Source organism: Histomonas meleagridis (assembly GCF_020186115.1).
Source record: "Histomonas meleagridis strain 2922-C6/04-10x chromosome Unknown contig_54, whole genome shotgun sequence".
NCBI classification, from domain to species: Eukaryota; Parabasalia; order Tritrichomonadida; family Dientamoebidae; genus Histomonas; species Histomonas meleagridis.
The window spans coordinates 112,800-133,675 of NW_027150897.1; the positions used below are offsets into that span (position 1 = coordinate 112,800).

Consider the following 20,876-nt stretch of genomic DNA (forward strand, 5'->3'; position numbering starts at 1 on the left):
AACAAATGTATGTGTCATTTTTTGCGGAAAATTTATTAAAAGTGACGCGATTTTGTTTCAATTCCATTGTGGAAAAATGCTTTTAAAATTCGTAACAGCGAAAGGAGATAAATATGAGATCGAGGCAACACCAAACCTCCATGTTTCAGATTTGAAGAAGCAAATACAAGGCCAATATAATATTCCATCTGATTCCATAAAATTAATATACAAAGCCAAAGTGTTAAATGATGATGACAAAATATCTGCCCTTAACATTGATGTCGAGTCACCAATTATCCTCTACTCATTAAAATCCAGACCAAAAATTCCAGAAATCGAAGAAGAAAATCCAGAACCAGCTCCACTTCCAGCAAGGCCTCCTACACCTCCTGCGCCCGCAGGACAAAACAACCCTACTAATCCAAATGATCCAGCTAATCAAGACCCACCTAATTTTGCTGATCTTGTTAATACACTTTGTGATATGGGATTTGAGCGTGGTCAATGCGAGCGTGTTCTTAGGGTTCGTAATTACAACATAGAAGTTGCCGTTACTGCACTTCTTAATGGAGATATTCCACCACCTCCACAACCACCACAGCCTCCTCAGCCACCACAAGCACAGGAACCAAATAACAATGCACCTCCTCCACCTCCACCGCCCCCGCCACCACCACCATCAGCTAACAACGGACCTCCTCCGCCTAATTTCGGCGAGTTCCAAGAGGCATACAACAGGCTGACGCAGGCTGAGAAAGATGCAGTCGGAAGACTATTGAGGTTTGGCGACCCAGAAGCTATATTGCAGATATTCATATCATGCGACTGCAACGAGGAAGAAACCGAAGATTTATTAAACTCTTGATTATAAGTAAAATGATTCAAATACAAATTTTTGTGATTTAAAGATCAAAATTTTGAAATGTTTAACACTATTTGTTTTAATAAAAATTGATAACAATTTTTCTTCACAGTGAAAAAATACTCAATTTGTCATTATTTAAAATCAATTTAACATATTTACAATTTCTAATGTGCATTTATTATTTTATATACAAATGAAGATATTTAGATTACAACAAAAAATAATTATGATGCAATCAATTTTGGATGAATAATTCATAATATGATTTTGAAAAACGACAAATTGATTTAAAAAAATATAAAAACAAAAAATTTAAAATCGAAAATTTATTACAAACAAAATTAATATAAATCAACAAACTGAGTGTTAATCCAAGGGACTGAGAATACCCGCAAAAGTTTAGATGACAGTGTAAATATGTTCATATCATTTTCTGTTTTAGTCATTATAAGGTCGAGAATTGGCGATGGATGTTCAGAGTGAAGAAAAAAACTTTTATATTTACCCCATAAATCTTTGTTAAGATTATTAAAGCAATAAAGCTCAAAATTATTTGTTTTTTCATTAGGCAAAGCATAAAAACTATTCTGATTGTATGATACCAAATAGGGGCGCCCCATCTTTTGAAAGTAAGGGCTAATTTTTTCCCCTACAAGTGTCAGATTTCCATTATCGTCGTACCTGAAAAAAGAGGACTTCGATGTATTAGGAGGCGTCCTAGAGAGCATAACAAACTTATGATCAGTTTCGCTATTACATATAAAATGACCACCTGGTAATGAAGTTTCTTCAAATTCTGTATTACGAATATCAAAATATTTTGTTTTTTGAGGAGTCATTACAAGAAGCTTATAGACACCAAGCGACGATATAGAAGTTATGGGAGGACCAGGATCTGTTTGAAAAATGTTATGATTATTTTCACGTGAATCATAAATATATAATTTTCCATGATTTCCACCAATAGCAATTATGGAATCCCGAATGGGCTTACAACTGAAGAGAGGTTCATCAAAATTGTATTGACTAGAAATACTTTGAGATTTAACATTTGTAATACACAACGATTTGTCAAGTGAAACCGAAGCAACATGAGTAAAGCCATCACATGGCTGAACATCTTTTATATCAAACTTGTGTAGAGATGTAAATCTCGAAGATGTAAAATCTGTTAGTTTTGTGAAATTGACGCCATATGATTTGTTTTCATGGCTTGTTGTAACTATACAAGAGTCTGCTAAACACATTCGAAATGAATCATGCATTTCTTTTTCAAAAATAATAGAAGGATTTTTCCTAAGAGAATTATTAACTAAAATTGAATTTATTGCTTCCTTTAATCTTTTGCATTCGAATTCTTTTTTTGCTAACTGTTCCCTCAATAATATAAAATCTTCAGAATCTGAATACAATTTAGAAAGTGATTCTTGACTCACTGGAAGGGTGGAATCCCAAACTAATGGAAGTATATCTTTTTGTGTAACTTTTCGTCTACAAAGAGGACATTCTTTTTTGACTTTAATTGATTGACAAATACATGAATGGCAAAACAAATGTCCACATGGTTTAAGTGCGCAAATCCTATGCTCTCCTTCATTTGCAATTGGGTTGTAGCAAATTGGGCATAAGATAGCGCCAGATTGCGACATTACAGTGCCCGAATTACAATGAAATGTCAAGTGAAAAATTGGCGCCAAAATTTTAGTTTTCCCTTGCAAAGGAAACAATCCTAAATAAATCAACGATTAGCAATATTAACTCACATTATAAGTTAACGATAGGCTTTTTTATTATTTGGCTTTTTGTTATTTTGTGGAATCAAATTATCTTTCATTTGATTTTTATCTTGTGCCAGAGAAATAAGGTATAAATTTATACCTTGCATTGCGGTTACAATATTTGCAAAATGATTATTCATATAAAATTCTAGAATTAGTTTGAAAACTTTTTCTATTATAAAATAAACCAATGAGTAACACGCTTGATTAGCCCTTTTTTCGTATCTTCTTATTGTTGCTCAGTGATAAGGATTAGACCTAATTTCATGCCTTGAATCAATTTTTGCCAAAAAACAAACCATGATAACCGTTTATCTTCTTTTGCCAACTTACTCAAATTTTGTGAATATTCACTATTCAATCGATAAATTTTTGACATTTCAAAAAGAGAACATCCCCCAAATATTTTGGCAAAACCTACGTTAAGAAATTATAATTTTTAGATGCAATCCAAAGTTAATATGCAAGTCAGTGCAAATTTTTTCTACCATTTGATGCTCTAATTAAAGCATCTCTTAATGGTCAAGTTGATTTTGTCAAGTTTTTCCTCAAGCAAAAAGGGATCGACATCAACAATAAGAACATATATTTAAAGGTTTTGATGTTTGTTTTCGTTATAGAGAGTCTATTTCATGTTTTTGGAGTTATTTAAGAATGCTTAAAACAGCCTTAATCGTGGCATCACAAAAAGGTCACTTGCCAATTGTTAAACTACTTATCGACAAAGCTGGAATTGACTTGAATGCAAAAGATGTTTTAATATAGTTTTTAATGTATCTTTTTGGCAATTGATGTTTTTTATGATTATTTGGTGTTATTATATTTTTATTAATTCAGCTCTTATATATTCATATGAATGCGGCCACATTGAAATATTAAAGGTTCTTGCTAACAAAGAAGGGATTAATATCAATATCAGAAATATTTTTTTCATTTTTTTAATATTTATTTTAATGTAAACAAGTTTCATTTCTTATTTATGGAGTTTATTTAGTTTATATGAAACTGTTCTTCTAATGGCATCAAGAGAAGGTTATTTAGAAGTTGTTGAATTTCTTGTTAAATGCAAAGGAATTGATTTTAATGTTAAAAATATTAATTTTCTAATTTCAATATTTAGTTTAATTATTTAATGTTTTATTTAAATATTTGGAGTATTTTTGGAATATTTAATACTTCTCTTATAGAAGCAATCAAAAATGGAAATGACGATATCGCAGAATTACTTGCTTCTCTAAAAGGCGTTGATATCAATGCAAGAGTTTATTTTTATTATTTGGCGAATCAATTCCAAATCAGCCAGAACAAAGTAAACCTGTAACTGGTATTATGAGATATTCTAATGATGTTAATGAAATTTTAGTCCCATTACATAAATACATTTTCTCATTAAATGAAGAAAACATTATAGAAACAGCAAAATATACTATGGGTTTCTATTATCCACCTATGAAATATTCATATCATTGGGTCATATGTAATTTAGTTCTTCAATCTTTTGTAGTAAGAAGAAATGATTTTAATATTTATTTCAATTTCCTAAAGCAAATTGATGCGATCCAGAAAGAATTTGATAGTGAAATTGACATTTTTAATATGTTTGCAAATATTTTAAGAAACTCTTCTTATAGTTGTGAATCTAATTATCTGATCCAAAAATTGATAGACCAAAACTTGCTTCAAAAAGAATTCACAAATGATATTTCAAACTTATATTTTATACACTATAAAACACCAGAAGAAATACAAAAGCTGAAATCTTATTCTAATGCAAAATCTAAAGCATTTTTCAATGATTATGAGAAACTTTCAAAAGATAATTGGGCTCTTCATAAGAAATATGTTTCTGAAGGTGTTAATCCAAATGAAATTGCTACAATAATTCGAAATGATGAAGTTGAAAAACTTCAGAATATATCATCAAATATTGGGTTTGATTTTAATCAAATGATTCCACCTTCAGTATATGAAAGATGTACAATAGTTGATGGCGATAAAATTTCACTTATTAATTATGCTGCTTTCTATGGTGCAATTAAATGTTTTAGATTTTTATTACAAAATGGTGGTGATGTAAAAGATACTGCTAGATTTGCAATAGCAGGTGGAAATGTTCAAATCTTTCATTTATGTGAACAAAATAATTCAACTTTTGATTTAGCTTATGAAACTGCAGTTGAATATAATCAAAGAGATTTATTAATTTATATAACACAAAACAATTTAGGCAATTTTATAGGTGTAACAAATTTATTGATCAAATCAATATTGTATTTTAACTTTGATTTATATACATCTTTAGAATCTGGTTCACCAATAGATGAAGGTATGCATAAGCAAGCAGCAAGAATGGGAAATACAATTTTATTAAAATATCTTAATGCAAAAAGAAAAATGCCTCGTGACATATTACCTTATGCTGCTGGATCAGGAAATGTTGAAACTATTAAATTTATAATAGAAAACGATGATTTTGATATAAATGCAAAAGACATTTTTTTATATTTTTTCATGTTTAATGGAAATTTTTCATGTTTATTATTCATACTTTTTGACGTTTATTTATTATATTCTTGACAGCTCTAATGCTTGCTTGCTCACGCGGATTTTTAGATATCGTTAAGTGCCTCCTGAAAATTAAAGATATTCAAATTAATATGACAAATGTCTTTTTAATGAGTTTCAAGTTTATTGAGAATTTTTCATGTTTATTTAATGAATTTGGAGTTTTTTATGATTATTTTGGTCTTCTTTAATGTGGGCTACCTTCTTTAATCGAAATGATATTATCAAAATACTTCTTGAACAAGATGGAATTGATTTAACTTTAAGGGATGTTCATTAATACCATTTTGGAGAGTTTACTCATATTATTTGGTGTTCATTAAAATTAATTTGGACTGTATTTGAAATAGCAAATCAAAGTAAAAATAAGGAAACCATAAACTTGCTTAATCAATTCAAGGCAAAAGGAACAAAATAATTTAATGAATAAAAATCTACAAAAAAAATTTATTTTAATAGACACACATTTTCTAATAAAAATAAATATATAATTTCCCGAGTATCTGTGACAAACTTATCTGAAAAATGAACCCTCATAAAATATATAGAATACTGTAGCACCCATTTTTCTAAACGAATAATCAATATTTTTAGATTTTGATTATATCAATCTTCATCATAATGACATCGTGTTTGATTATTACAGAAAATATCATTTTTATGATAGTTGATAAATTATTTTTGAAGTTAAAACTTAAACTTTCTGAATCTACAATAGATATAAATTTCGAAAATATTAGAGTTATATCATAATTTAGTTAAGTACCAAAATATTTAATAATTTTACATGATTTTATGTGCTAATTAATAATATTTTTTTGAAAAACCAGACAAACAATTTTCATTAACACCATTTCATGAAATTGAATTGATTTTGAGACTTGTGATAATCCAAATATCAAAAATTTAGAATCTATAATAATAAAATGCTCAATTTAAACATGCACATTTTAATAATTTTAATAATTTTTTTATTAATGTAATCGGGCATCATCAAAATGTTGTACAACAAATCCGTTCTCAGCAGTGATCAATGCATATCCGAAGAAATTTAAATCAACTGACATCGGTTTCAAACATGAGCATCGTTCATCAGGAACTTCAACGCATTCATGTGTATGTCCTGTAAGAAGATAATCTTCTGCACCAATGACATTCGAATTAACTTGCTTAAGTGCTAACATGTAAGATTTGCATTGTGTTCGAGTAAGTCGAAGAGGTTCACCAAGGTCGTGAGTCATGTATAGGTTTGATATTTCTCCAGGTTTTGGATTTGGATGTGTAAGTTTTATTAATAAATCACTTGTGACCATGTGTACATTAGAATATTTTGGCATAATTTTGGCGTACTTGGTACTAATGCTTCTATCATGATTTCCTGAGATTGCGAAAATTGGAATTCCAAATTGGTTCAAGTTTTCAAATAGATATGCATAGGTTTGTGCATCACCACAATTAATATGTGTAATATCGCCAAGTATAAATAAAACAGTTGCTTTTTCTTTAAGGATGATTTTCTGAATATTTTTTATGAATATTGGAACCGAAGATGTAATTGCTATATTTTTTCCAAAGTGACAATCTGAAATTGCAACCGCGCGCATTTTCTCATTAACAATATCTCCACCGACCCTGTAAACAGTATTTTTAGGTGTTTTATTCTTGAAAGATTTTATAGCGTTCGTCATTATATTAACGGTCAACAAAATTCCAATTTTTAATGTTTGAATCAAGGCTTGTTGATAACTATTGCATTCCTTTTTTATTTAAAAAAACTACAAACAAAGTCTAATCTAAATATTTTGCAAGTGATTTCCGAAATGAGTTAATTCTTTCGGAGAAATGGTGATGCCTCTGGAGCTCAGCATCTATATCATATGTTGCAACAACAGGATCCGCCTTCGGTTTTGACTTTGGCCTAGAAGCGCCTGCTCGTGAATGTATTTTTGGCTTTGGAATGCTGTTTGCGTATTCCTTCATTTTATCAGTTTTGCTTTGTTGCTTTGGAGGTGGCTTCCTTGGCTTGGCTCTCTTGACAACATTAGCTTTATTGTCTTGTTTTATTCGCTGCCCAAATTGCATAAGTCGAGTTCTCATTTCTTTCTTCCTTTCCCATTCTTCATCAAGTGATGGTCCAAGTCCACCTCTACTACTAAAATCTTCCATTTGTTGGATTTCTCTATACTCTTCAATTGTATATGGTTTATAACCTGGTTCTTCTTTTTTGTTTACATTAAAATCAAATTTAATATTATTCAAATCTGATATTGTTGGTTTTTTAAATTGCTCTGATGAGCCAAAAGTTGGAGTTTGTTGTCTGGCACTTGTTGGTTTATCATTTTGAAATGTTCTTGGTGATCGAGGAATCTGTTTCTCATTTCTAAGATCTGAAATTGTAGGTTTTTTTATTGGATTTTGGTTAGCTAAAATTGTTATCCCCGTCTTCTTTTGTCTTGAGCTTGGGCGTGGGGATTGAGGCATACTCATGAAACAAACTTTGTGAAATTGATAACGTACATTTTTAAGATGGATGCTTCATTCCAATCTGTTCCTCCAGAATACTCACAAAAGCAAAGGGAAGAAGTGAAGCAATACATTCAAGCTCATCCAGAAATAAGAGAAATTATACAGAAATTAATGCAAGCAATTATTGAAGCAAAACCAGAAAAACCTTTAGAATTTGCAAGAGAATATTTCCAAGGATTAAAAAAATGATTGATGATAGTATAAATAAAAAGAAAAGTTAGATGACTATTTTTTTCAACTGAAATCAATTTAAATTTTCAAATCATATATTTGATATCTGTTTACTTATCATAAAAAACAATTTCACGGTGTATCTTCATACTCCTCTTCCTCTTCATCATAAGGTGAATTGGCCTTTGTTAAATATTCTTCTTTTGTTTTCAAAAGTGATTGCAATTTTTCTTCAAGTTTTGTTATTTTCTTAATCATTTGATTAATTTTATCAGGGTTATATTCATTTGCTGATTCAAGTTTCATTTTTAATTCTTTTTCATCATTTATTTTTTTCTCAATTTCTGCAATTCTATTTTCTTTTTCATTGCATATTTTCACCAGCTCATTGTTTTCACTTTCAAGTTTTTCGATTTTAGGTCCTGAAATTGATTCAAAATAAACTGTTTTTTGTAATAATGATGTCTTTTTGATTAACTCCATGCGTATTTCCCTGTTTTCGTCATTGGGAACATTATATTTGAGATTGTTTTTTGGAGCTGGCTTCGTCATTTTGATTCTTTGAAGACGTTAATATATTCTCAAAGCCGTTTATTTTTATATAAAGTATTGAAAACTTTTCTCTATTTAACTTTTTCCTTCATAGCAAAAAATATCCATTTGAAAAGAATTTTCATTCTTATACTTTCATCAACATCAATATTCTTTAAGATATCCTTTTCGAATAATAAAGTGCAATTTGCAATAACTATTAAATAGCCTTTTAAACATTATACAAATTCCGCTCTCTTGTGAAACTGTATTGCCTAACTTCTTCGCTGAGTTTGCAATGATTAAGAGCGAATAATCTAAAGCATAAATTAAAAATTTGATTTCATTTTTTCTTTATTACTAATTTGCAGCTGTTTAATCAACTGCAGTTGAGCTAAGTTGAGTTACCACCCATCCTCTTTCGGCGCAGCTTGATTTAACGTTTTCGAACGCGGTTGTGTTTGGAATATCTACGGTCAAATTGTAGTGTTCCTTGTTTGCGTAGACATCTACGTGAGGTAATGACACAGCGGATAACACATCGATATGATTTTGCACCAAGATGCTTAAGAAATTCGAGTAGTTACTTGTGCCATATGGGAGAACAACTTCGATCATCAATCTTGTGCCACGAAGGAATAATGCGCGATCGATACATCTTGATAACATCTTAAGTTCAATGTTACCACCACTTATTACGCAGCAAATGTTTTCGTTTTCTTCGAAGTAAAATTTCTTGGAATAAACGGCCGCAAATGATGACGCGCCAGCGCCTTCGCAAACAAGCTTTGCACGTTCGGCAAGAAGAGCAACAGCAATAGCAACATCATCTTCAGATACAACAACAACATCGTCAACATAATGATAGATGATATCAAGATTGAGATCACCTGGACTTTTAACGGCAATGCCATCAGCAAGTGGTGTTTTGGTTTCTTTTGGTAATGGATCGACAATCCGCTTCTTTTGTTTGTTGAAAAGTTTGTAAGTTTCAGGACATGATGCCATTTGTACACCAACAATTCTGATATTGGGCTTAAGTTTCTTAAGTGTAAACGCAACACCACTGATAAGACCACCGCCTCCAATTGGAACAACAACGGTGTCAATATTTGGATTTTGTTCAAATATTTCTAAACCAATGGTTCCTGTTCCAGCAATGATATACTTATCATTGTATGGTGGAACAAATACCCAATCAGTATGCTCAGCTAAAGCCTTTTCCATTTCTCTTTTGGCATCATCAAAAGTTTCACCAATTTGAACGACGTTTCCTCCATAATGTTTAGTAGCATTAACTTTGGCAATGGATGCATTTTCTGGCATGTAGATGATGGACTTGCACTTACAAAGAGAAGCAGCAAGAGCAACACCTTGTGAATGATTTCCAGCGCTGACACAAACAACAGTGGTACCTTCTTTGAGTGTTCTCATTTTATTTAATGCTCCCCTAAATTTGAAAGCTTTGCATCTTTGAAGTGCTTCAACTTTGAGATAAAGATTACATCCGCACATTTTTGCGAGATTGCTTGGTTGACTTAGTGGAGTAACAACAGCTTCATCTTTGATCCTTTCTCTTGCTTCTTTAACATCATCTAATGTTATGCAAGAATGCTCTGACATTTTTTTGAAGTGATGAGTTCATGAGTTCATCGTTTTTGGGCGGTTCAATTCAAAAAGTATGTTTCTGAGGGGACAAAAATCTAATAACGTAGAATTCAATCTAACTTTTTGTGAGGCCTTCAGAAATATGAAATTGAAAACAAAATTGGTCCCTTTCATTGAAAATTTATAACAAAATGCTAACCAACTTTTTACACCTTCCAAGGTGAATCTAATTTTTAGAAACATAAAATTAGAACACGCCAAATTTTGTATATGTTATAGCTCATGTACTTGTTGTGACAAGAAAAGGAATAATTTTTATATATGATGCCCCAATACGACACCAACAATAATTTCATTCAATATCGTGTAAACCTCATAATTTAAAATCTTTTGACAAATTACAGAAAACAATTCGAAATGCTTTTTACATGCAAAAGAAACATTTGATCTCAAGTTTTGGAGATAACTGATGCAAACGAAATGAATCATATCATTAGATAATCCACAAATTTCAAATGTATTTGCCAGTTATTGTTTAGTCATTTAGCACTTGGCGATGATTTGTTCTGAGACAGCGAGTAATTCTGGAGCAGCGTGGCCGATTGTTTCAGAGAGGTACTTAGTGTTATCTTGAGCGAGGACCTTAACGCGTGCTGGGTCGATCTTCATAACAGCTTCGAATTGTTCCTTAGTGTAGTTGAGTCCGTCCCAGTCGATATCTTCGTAAGCTGGGATGTAGCCGAGTGGTGATTCGACAGCGTGTCCTGTGCCTTCGACGCGGCGGATCATCCAAGCGAGAACGCGTGCGTTGTCACCATATCCTGGCCAGAGGAACTTGCCGTCTGCTGACTTGCGGAACCAGTTAACGTGGAAGACTGCTGGAACTTTGCCCTTTGTGATCTTCTCCATTTCGAGGTAGTGCTTGAAGTAGTCACCCATGTGGTAGCCGCAGAATGGAAGCATGGCGAATGGATCACGACGGAGTGCGCCGACTTGACCTTCAGCAGCTGCTGTTTGTTCTGAACCGACTGTAGCACCGAGGTAAACACCATGTGCCCAGCTTGTGGCTTGGAAGACAAGTGGGATATCGTTCATACGACGGCCACCATAGATGAAGATGCTGATTGGAACACCTTCTGGATTTTCCCAAGGGCAACGTTTGTGAAGATTGTGTTGTTAGCGCATGAGTCAAGTGCGTTTGGATTTGTTTCGCGGGCTGTACCTGGGGCAACACCGAAGAAACCATTTTCTGGGTTGATGGCACGAAGTTGGCCAGTTGCATCTGGTTTGATCCATGCGATATCATCACCAACTGTGGTAACCTTCCATCCCTTGTTACGGAGGGCTTCTGGTGGGATAAGCATGGCTAAGTTTGTCTTACCGCAAGCTGATGGGAAGGCTGCTGTGACGTATTTCTTGTTGCCTTCTGGTGTTTGGATACCAAGGATAAGCATATGTTCGGCGAGCCAACCTTCATCTTTACCAAGTTTGGAACCAATACGGAGGGCGAAGCATTTCTTACCAAGGAGTGCATTACCACCATATCCTGAACCGAAGGACCAGATTTGACGGGTTTCTGGGAAGTGTGTGATGTATGTGTTTTCTGGGTTGCATGGCCAAGCAACATCCTTAACGCCTTCCTTGAGTGGCATACCAACGGAGTGGACGCATGGGATGAATTCATTATCCTTTTCAATGCATTCGAGAATCTTTGGTGAAACGCGGGTCATGATACGCATGTTGACAACAACATAAGCAGAGTCGGTGATTTCGATACCGTTCTTGGCAATGTTGGAACCGATTGGACCCATGAGAGATGGGATGATGTACATGTGTACGGCCTTCCATGCATCCATCATAGAGAGCTGTAAGTCTCTTTTGCATGTCAGCTGGTGCTTCCTTTTCTACACGAGCAACATCACGTGGATCAGAGCGGAAAAGATAGCAGCCTGGGCGCTTTTCTTGGTTGAGTTTGATGGCTGTGCCTTTGGCAACCATTTCATCGAATAATTTCTTGGCTTCTTCTTCACTTCCATCGCACCATTGAACATTCTTTGGTTTGCAGAGATCAGTCCAGTGCTTGACGAAATCGAGAACCTTTTGGCAAGATGTCGGAGCAGACATATCTAAAAGTGATATGACTACTTTAAATTAATTCGAATTTCAGAAAATCTCAGAAATTTTTCAATACCGAAAGGCCACACAAAGCCTATCGGACGATCGATGAGGTTATTTATCAAAACAGAATAAAAGCTAATTTTTCAACCATAATTATATCCAGAGAATTTTCACCGAAAAATTGGATGATGAATTAGATGAATTTTGTTCACGATGAAGATTTTTTTTTGTAATTTAATTAATTAATTAATTTTGATTGAAATAAATACATATCAATAGCTCTAAAACTGAGGGCCCATCTTTACTGTATTGGTTATTACATTTTAAGTAACAGTATTATTAATTTCTAAAAATATATTTCGAAAATTTTTGTTAAATTTCTACTTTGCTGCAAATACATTTTATATAAAAATTTTCCCTGTTGGTTATCCGTCTTGTAATTAAATTAGAAGATGATGAAATATCTCTATTCCATTTTTATTTTACTGTATTTCACACAACTTGAAAACACCGCTTTGCTCTTCAATTTTTTGTGTGTTTTCCTGTTTTGTAATGAGTATTGGATTTTTTCTTTGTGGAATTGTCTGAACTAAAGCTTCACCCCAAGAAAGCCCATTTCCAACTCGCACCAGTATTTCTGCAACGTGGTTTATTGTAAGCACTTGTCTTCCCTCCATTTTGATATGTTCTGAAATTGGTAATCTTTCCATTCTAATATTGTTTTTGAGAGCAAAATCACGAGTAACGCCTTTTTTTGAGTTGTGGTCAAGTAAGCAACCAATTATATAGTACTTAGAAGGATCTAATTTCATGCAAACATTATCTGTATCTGCCGTTAAATAAATTAAATCTTTAGTTTGGAACACGTCAAGGAGTGATTCATTATGGAAAGTAACAATCTTTTTGTTCCAGCCAAATGCACTAACTCTATTGAATAAAGCGTCCCAAGTAGGATTCATAGAAGTGAATATCATTGGAAGAGAAAAATTTGATGCTTTGTTAAAACTATAGGCCATAGATATTTGGGATACAACTTTTTTTTGAAGATGCTCATCCATATAAAAATCCCAGCTCATATCCATTATTATTTTTGGCCCATCCAAGGCTTTGACTTCTTTTTTGCGGGAGTTACGTTTGCGTGGGTTAGTTTTATTTTGTGGGAGGGTACGTTCCCTGTCTTCTTTTTCCATGTAAAGAAGACGTTTAATAGGGCACACCAAATTATTTGATCAAATGAATTCAAAAAATTGAATATTAAAACACGTTTAAACATTTAAAACATTATCGGCTTCAAACACGTTATAAAACACACAAAATATCTAATGGATCAAACAGATGAAATGCCGTCAATGGATATCAACCCAGGAAACGCAATAAAGCGTGTCCATGAATGCTTTAAGTATATGACCCTTCAGAAATGGAAACAATATTTTTATCTTTATCCAGAGCTAGAAAGATTTCAAGATATCCGAGTAAGAGGATCAGGGAAAATGCTTCCAGAAGATGACGAATTCACTGCTGAATGGAATAATCTTCGTGCTTCTTCTGTTGATACAATGTTAAAAAATTTGGAGAGTGCTCAAACATTTTCAGAATTTCAATTATGTGTTCAACGTCTCTCTAAAATTGTAAAAGATTCAAGAATTCTTTGGAACATTCTTCATACTGAAGTTCAAGCTACTGCATTAAAAGTCACATCAAAGCAATCGCATGAACTTGCAACCAAATTCTTTACCCCAGTAATGCTTTTTGAGTATGGCATTGATTCTTTTCTTCATAGTGAACTTTGTAATTTTTCTAAAGTTCAAACTGAAGATGATGTCATAGACATTTTTTATGCAGCTGCAGGATATATCCGTATTTGCAAACTCCCCAACAACTACAAAATCACTAACACCAATTTTATTACATTTGTATCACGAATTTTAACCACATTTGTTCGTCTTTCTGAATTTGATGCTGAGCATTTTGTATGGCTTTCTGAATCGATTCATGAACATTATCCACTTGATCCACCCAATTATACCTCAATTTTTTCTGATACCATATCTGAATACACCAACAGCAAAGTTGTTGATAGTTCACTTCATAAGCTCCAAAAGCTTCGAATAATATCCACTTCTCCTTTATTCCATGACCTCCCAATTCTAAAAGAGAAAGTTAACGAATTCTTCAATCTAGCATTGAATGATTTACACAACTTCCTATTCAAATATATTTTTGGATGTTTTGTTCATATTTCATGGGATAGCGAAGAAACTGAAGGATGTATTAGTGAGCCATTAGAGTCCTGGAAATTATTCTTAATTAATTTCTCTAATAAAGCAAAACAACATTCCGAAATACCAATTGAACTGATAAAGGACTTTATTAAATATTCTTTATCATACTTCGTTGGTTATTATGGGGAAGTACAAGCATCTAAAGGAAGAGCTGTAGACTTAAGAAGAGATATCTTCCAAGTTGTCGATTTATGTACGAAATACTTCCCTGGAAAGTTGGGAAGAGGTTCACTAGAAAAGATTTGGTATTTGTTGTACATTGTAGCAGTAAGTGGCGCTGAAGATGATATGTTGAACAACGTGAAACAAGAAGACTTCGCAGAGAGCGATCAGCCTTATTTGGGCCTGAAGCATAACGATGAAGATTTTAGTGACTATAAAATGGCGCTGACAAGGCTAAGTAAGAAATTCGAGTCTGAATTCGAGGCTTTCCCTGCAATGGTGGAGTTTGTGAGGAAAAATTATGCTTGAATAATAATAAATATCGGATCTTGTTAAAGAGCTCTGTTATATGGAAATGTTTTTCTTTTGTCATTTTTGATAAAAGTTTAAATTCAAATAATTTTATTTGAAAACATATTAATAATTTTTACAATATTATAGCTTGAATGAGAAATATATAAACAAATGAAAACCTAAGTATCAACATTCTGCGTTTATTATAAAACAAAATGACCTGAGTGCTTCATTATTGAGTGAAAGACATTAAATGAAGATACATTATCAATGTAATTAATATTTAATGAGAGCTTAATTAATATAACTGGTATGTAAAATTATGAAACTTTATTCCACATTATAATAAATGCTCCTCATTTTTGTTATTGTTTCTCATTCGATCAATTAGAAACTATAACATAGATATATAATTATATATAATGTACAAACATATTTCGAATATTATAATAATTCACGATGTTGGTGATTATATAAAGCTATTTATTCCATGAAAAATAAAAAATTTACATTATAAAACATTTCTATAATACAAAGATCTTAGAATCGTTTATATTAACAAAATGTTGAGTGATCCAGGATAATTTTTATCGGTGTGTGTTGTAAAGAACTTAAGTGATATGTTGTAAACTGACATGTTAGGGAATTCAATTTTAAGAGACATCATCCGCCCAACAATATCTTAACCGACGTATTTCATAATATTATAAACTATTCAATTTCAACGGTTCAAATTAGTTCTCTATGAATTCCGTGTGGCTTTCATGCGACTATGAACCAATGTCAATGCAGATCAGATCATGCCCAACACAGACACCAGTTTACGGCGTATTTCTTCAAGATCCTTCAATTATAGGCGAATGGATTCCAAGACCACACGCACCATTTCATTTTGTTGACTCTGATTTCGAAACTTGCAAAACCGATTCAAGCGGATCCGAAGTTTTATCTGATTGTGAAGTAGTTGCATAGCTATTCTATTATTAAAATTCTTTTGTTCTTAAATTATTATTACATCTATTTATTCATAATAATTTTCATAATCTTCAACAAGCTTATCATTCGGAATGTTTTCCCAAGGGGAGTAAAATGGCGACAAATAAAGGTACCATTTATTTCTTGGTCCGAATACATCTTCGATATTTTCAATTACTGAAGATTTCGCAAATTTTTCTCTCGGAATATTCATTGTGTGCTCCCATGACGTAATTCCCACTAGCACTAAGCAAAATGTTGTGAATGCGAATGAAAATGCGAAAAATCCAAAATAAAATGTTGCTATTGCAAAACCCAATTTTAATAGGAAAGGAATGTTGAACATTCCATAATTTCCCGATTTATAATCTCTGTAACAAAGAATGAGGAAAGAAACACATGGAATTGCGCAAAAGAGAGATGCATAAAATGTGAACAAAATAAAGAATTTAGTGTTGCGCTTTCCAATCCATGTCATTGTCCAATTACAAAAATGGTCGGGTCGAATGACAATGCGTGCTGCAGATTTTGATACAATTGATCGTGGTGGTCGAGGCTGATTTCGTGCCCATCGGAGTTGTTCTGGTGTTGTAATTATCCCCTCAGGGCCAGGATCGAATTGTGATATTAAGGCTTCATTGTCTGTGGATTCATTATCAAAGGATAAATCTTGTGATTGATTTAAGGACCAATAAAAAGGATAATAGCCTGGTCCATCATGGAGTGTTCTACAAAGCGCTGCAAGAAAAAAAACATCAAGAATCAAAACAACAAAAAATAAAATGTAAGAATGTTGAAAAAAAGTCGAATAATAATAAAAAATTGGAAGAAAGCCGATTCCTAAGATAAATGAGCAACTTGGAATCATGGGTTGAAATATCCATGAGCCCAATAATACTAAATTTGAATTATCCATTTTAAGAAAATTAATTCCAAAATGTTTTTCGTATCTACCAGAACTGTAACCAGGAAATGGGATATCTTCTTCCTCCCTTTTGAAAGGCCTGGTCATTCTACCCTATTTTTGATTTGTGATGTGATATGAAAGAACGATACGGCATATTGAATTAAACGAGTTGATGAACCAATAATGTTCATTATTTATGTTACATTTACACAAAAATATTACAGCAATTATATGTAAACAGTACACACATAAGTATCTCATTAACCATTTTCAGACTTTATATATCAAAAATGACATTACTTTCATATCATATTCAGAACAATGTAAATATTGCAACATTAGATCAAACAAATTTATTATCTTTAAAAAATAGTAATTATAATTTATTATTATTTATTATTTAATAATCCTCGTGATTGAACATTCCTTCCTTCATGTCCTTCTTCTTTCTCTTCTTTGCGATTTCTCTTTCTCTTTCCTTTGCGTTCATTGTTCTTTCTCTTTGGATATCTCCCTTGTACTTCTTTTTGATTCTTAATGCCTGTGCATGACTCATTAATTGGAATCCGAACATTTCATGGATTTTTGTGTTTTGTGTCATCTGCTGTAAGAAATGTACTTTTGTTATTCTTCTAATTGCGGAAAGTTTTACATTATTTCTTCTTCCAAGAATATGCACTGTTTGGTTCGCAAGAACTAATTCTTCATCAATTTCGTCTTCAATGGATGAAATAACAGCGTTTGCTTCGTTTCCAATTGTTTTCTTATGTTCTTTCTTGGCGATATTCTTACTTAAGTTTGCAAGACGTGGACGGAAATCAAAGAGAAATGTTTTGGAAGAAGAAGCGCTTTCATCTTCGGATTCAACTCCATTTTCGTAATCAATAAGAGCTTCATATACAACTCCAAATAATGGAATGGCAGCTAATATAATCTTGTGCTTTTGTACCGAGAAGGCTGTTTCTAAAATGGACTTAAGATTGGGTAATAATTCGGTGGCAACAACATCAGATGGTAATGACGAAACAAGAAGCTCAATGGCATTGATACAGTCAGCTATCATGGCCGGAGTGAAGTTGGGTGACTTCTTTTTGATAATGAAATCAGTAAATCGATTGAAAACTTTGATGCAGACATCATGATGTGACATGGTGAAAGAAGTAATAAAGGCAATGGAAAAGAAGCGGAAAGATTGTTCTTCAGCAATGTTCTTAAGATTTGGCATTAACTCATTGAGAATTGTATTTGTGAAAGTTTCAAATTCCTCAAAGGTATTGAGTGCAAGATTGCAAATGACGCCAAGTGCTTCATCGTGTTCAGCTTTTGAAACTGGATTTGTGATGGGACCAATAAGAGCAGTAACAGTGTCATTCAAAAAGGGTAATATATCTTCTCCAATGAATCTAGCAGTTAAAGTTTTGTTCATGGATTGCATTGCTGACAATCTAAGTTCACTTCTTTCTGAATATAACTTTTCGATAAATGTTGGCCATTCTGACTCCCAATTGTCCAAATCATTGATTACTGCTGAGGCTTCTTCAAGAGCAATATCTTTGTCTTTTCGTTTATACTCTCTTCGGTAGATAGAACTCATGGTTCGAAATGATTTTGGTCGTCAAACCAGTTTTATTAAGTTTACATTTAGTAAACTTCACAAATTACAGTGGCTATAGTCAGGAAGTAAATATTTACAATTTTTTAAATTTTTTAAATAAACAACATAAAGAATGTGATGATGATGGTTGTATATTAATAGTTCTTCATATTTCAAGCTGATAAATGATTTAATTAGCATATAATTATAAGTTTGAATTACAATTCGAATGATCTTTTTCTCTATATTATAATAAGACTAATTGCATATCATTCTTATATGAATTTTTCATCATACTACATATTAAATACGATACTATTATATCATAATATGAAGAATATGTATAAAATTTCATTGAAGCGACCGTTATACGATACATAATCGAGAACGTTCGCATCGAGGCGGAAATTGAATACGCGCAACGATATTTGTATGAGTTGGCATAATTATAACCACAATCACAAAACCTTTTCATTAAAAATCTATAAAGAAATTTTAATTCCATAAAATAGACAGTTTACAATATTTAATATATATTACATTTGCACCCAACTTCCTTTTCATCCACTTCCCTTGTCAGAGAACTAATTTCTATTGGTGTTTTCTGTCGTGGCTTCTCCATCTCTTGTCCTACCACAATTGTAACTCTTTTGACTGGTTGAGTTTCTTCTTTTTTCTTTACCGGAGTTTCATTCTTTGTGCTTGCGCTCGAATACTCTGTTTCATATTCCTCTTCTTCCTCTTCGTAACCAGAATAACTATAATCAAAAGATGTCATATCTAAAGAAACCGGAGATATTCGACTTATTGTTTCTTTGGGCAAACTTTCCCAATCGAATTTCTGTTCAGCTCCTCCGAGCTCTTCAATGGCTGTATTAAGCAGCTTGAAGTATCTTCTGTAGTTTGGTTTGTCATAAAAACCAAGTTGCGCAACGTCTGTGTAGATTTTGATGAACTGATCTGGAAGATTCTTACAAAGATCTTCGGGATGTATTGACTTCTTTAAAGAGTACGTTTCTTCTCTGTCTTTGCTACCGGGCCATGGAAGATGTTTTTGGACGAGTTCGACTATGCAATATATCCATGAGATGAGATCATCACGACGAGATAAATCTTCGCCATCATGGGCATATACTGAAGCAAATGAACAGGTTCCAACAAATCCTGGATGATCTTTTTGTTTTAATTGTTGGCCATTCTTATTAAGATAACGTTTGGAGAGACCAAAATCAATAAGACAAATCGGATTCTTTCTGTTGGGACGAATTAAAAAATTCCCTGGTTTGATATCACGATGAATAAAGCCACGAAAATGTAATTCTTCAATACAACTTAACATTTCTTTGGCTAAAATTGTAGCAGTTGCTTTGGACATAACTTTTGATGGAAGCACACGTCTGATTGCTGATAGTGAAGGACCTAAGAGTTCCATTATATAATAATTGATTTCATTCGTTTCACCAGAAAGATAAAAACGTGGAAATAAAGGGGTTTCACTAAGCTTCTTAACAAACTTAATTTCTTCTAAAAGACCATGCTTCTTTGCATCTTTTCTCTCAACTTTCATTGCATATGGACCTTTTCCTCTTGTTGTGTAAACAGAATAAATTTCTCCATATCCTCCATGCCCAATATGTCTGTATATTATAAATTGATTTATTTGTGTATTTGGTGGATATACATTTTTATCTTTTTCGTCCATTTGCCCTTTTATTTTCTATATCGTTCAGAAGTTTTTGAATCGATTCAGAGAATATCTTCGTTAACCGTTTCTAGGGCGCAGTTCGACCAGATATTGATTGAAAATATGCGGGAAAAAAAACAATAATATTCCAATAATTATATAGTATATACATATAATGTACTAAAAACACAGAAGTATATTCACTAGTTATTATAGTCTCAGAATGAAATTTAATTTTATTTTTTTGAAGAGAGATATGACCATTTACAATAGAGATTAATGCCAAGACCTATGATAGCATGATCTAGGTGCGCTATTTATTCCCGTTTTATAATCATTTACGTAATCTATTTTGTCTATTGTGGTTTTTATGTGGTTATCACACGATCATATTTAATTCAAAATTTGAATGTTTTATTTTTGCTTCATTTGTTGTAAATTTTTCACAAAATTTTCTTCTTCTTGAAGAGATAGTATGTTTTTCGAATTTTAAAAATTATCAATACCGTTTTGTAAAAACTTATAGCTCATTCGTATTTTCGTAAATCTTTCACACAAAATATCTTTTTTCTGTATACTTTCTGTGATTCTGGGTATGTTTACATTGCGTTGTAAAATAACTTTTTGTTTATTATGACCGGATATTTTTCGGTTATTTTCAATAAAATAAAAAGGCTTGATAACGAAAAGTAAAGTCGAATTAATGTAAATTAATGTTCTTGTCATGGAATAGATTAAATGTACATTAAAATTAATTGATACACATAATAAAATAGATCGATAGATTTAAAAAGCAATTAATAAATGTTCCGTAGTTCCGAATTTTTCACGTTG

At 32.5% G+C, this 20,876-nt stretch overlaps 10 protein-coding genes across 10 annotated transcripts; 2 read left to right on the forward strand and 8 right to left on the reverse strand.

Moving 5' to 3' along the window:
* Positions 1 to 76: 76 nt before the first annotated feature.
* On the forward strand, positions 77 to 847 carry GO595_007568 (UV excision repair protein Rad23; the record flags this gene model as incomplete). The annotated part of the gene is made up of 1 exon (XM_067921046.1): positions 77 to 847. One exon carries the CDS (start codon positions 77 to 79, stop codon positions 845 to 847), a length of 771 nt encoding a protein of 256 aa, XP_067772285.1.
* Positions 848 to 6,164: 5,317 nt separating this feature from the next.
* On the reverse strand, positions 6,165 to 6,503 carry GO595_007569 (Ser/Thr protein phosphatase; the record flags this gene model as incomplete). The annotated part of the gene is made up of 1 exon (XM_067921047.1): positions 6,165 to 6,503. One exon carries the CDS (start codon positions 6,501 to 6,503, stop codon positions 6,165 to 6,167), a length of 339 nt encoding a protein of 112 aa, XP_067772286.1.
* A 475-nt stretch (positions 6,504 to 6,978) lies between these two features.
* Positions 6,979 to 7,671, reverse strand: GO595_007570 (uncharacterized protein; the record flags this gene model as incomplete). Its single annotated transcript, XM_067921048.1, has 1 exon — positions 6,979 to 7,671. The coding sequence occupies one exon, from the start codon at positions 7,669 to 7,671 to the stop codon at positions 6,979 to 6,981; it is 693 nt and encodes a 230-aa protein (XP_067772287.1).
* A 1,122-nt stretch (positions 7,672 to 8,793) lies between these two features.
* On the reverse strand, positions 8,794 to 10,041 carry GO595_007571 (threonine ammonia-lyase; the record flags this gene model as incomplete). The annotated part of the gene is made up of 1 exon (XM_067921050.1): positions 8,794 to 10,041. One exon carries the CDS (start codon positions 10,039 to 10,041, stop codon positions 8,794 to 8,796), a length of 1,248 nt encoding a protein of 415 aa, XP_067772288.1.
* Positions 10,042 to 10,569: 528 nt separating this feature from the next.
* GO595_007572 (phosphoenol pyruvate carboxykinase) lies at positions 10,570 to 11,678 on the reverse strand (the record flags this gene model as incomplete). The annotated part of the gene is made up of 2 exons (XM_067921051.1): positions 10,570 to 11,086; positions 11,158 to 11,678. The coding sequence occupies 2 exons, from the start codon at positions 11,676 to 11,678 to the stop codon at positions 10,570 to 10,572; spliced, it is 1,038 nt and encodes a 345-aa protein (XP_067772289.1).
* A 40-nt stretch (positions 11,679 to 11,718) lies between these two features.
* On the reverse strand, positions 11,719 to 12,150 carry GO595_007573 (phosphoenolpyruvate carboxykinase (GTP); the record flags this gene model as incomplete). The annotated part of the gene is made up of 1 exon (XM_067921052.1): positions 11,719 to 12,150. One exon carries the CDS (start codon positions 12,148 to 12,150, stop codon positions 11,719 to 11,721), a length of 432 nt encoding a protein of 143 aa, XP_067772290.1.
* Positions 12,151 to 12,626: 476 nt separating this feature from the next.
* On the reverse strand, positions 12,627 to 13,160 carry GO595_007574 (tRNA methyltransferase 10-like A; the record flags this gene model as incomplete). The annotated part of the gene is made up of 1 exon (XM_067921053.1): positions 12,627 to 13,160. One exon carries the CDS (start codon positions 13,158 to 13,160, stop codon positions 12,627 to 12,629), a length of 534 nt encoding a protein of 177 aa, XP_067772291.1.
* A 387-nt stretch (positions 13,161 to 13,547) lies between these two features.
* On the forward strand, positions 13,548 to 14,897 carry GO595_007575 (uncharacterized protein; the record flags this gene model as incomplete). The annotated part of the gene is made up of 1 exon (XM_067921054.1): positions 13,548 to 14,897. The coding sequence occupies one exon, from the start codon at positions 13,548 to 13,550 to the stop codon at positions 14,895 to 14,897; it is 1,350 nt and encodes a 449-aa protein (XP_067772292.1).
* A 2,267-nt stretch (positions 14,898 to 17,164) lies between these two features.
* GO595_007576 (uncharacterized protein) lies at positions 17,165 to 18,358 on the reverse strand (the record flags this gene model as incomplete). The annotated part of the gene is made up of 1 exon (XM_067921055.1): positions 17,165 to 18,358. The coding sequence occupies one exon, from the start codon at positions 18,356 to 18,358 to the stop codon at positions 17,165 to 17,167; it is 1,194 nt and encodes a 397-aa protein (XP_067772293.1).
* Positions 18,359 to 18,884: 526 nt separating this feature from the next.
* On the reverse strand, positions 18,885 to 20,060 carry GO595_007577 (CK1 family protein kinase; the record flags this gene model as incomplete). The annotated part of the gene is made up of 1 exon (XM_067921056.1): positions 18,885 to 20,060. One exon carries the CDS (start codon positions 20,058 to 20,060, stop codon positions 18,885 to 18,887), a length of 1,176 nt encoding a protein of 391 aa, XP_067772294.1.
* Between the last annotated feature and the right edge of the window lie 816 nt (positions 20,061 to 20,876).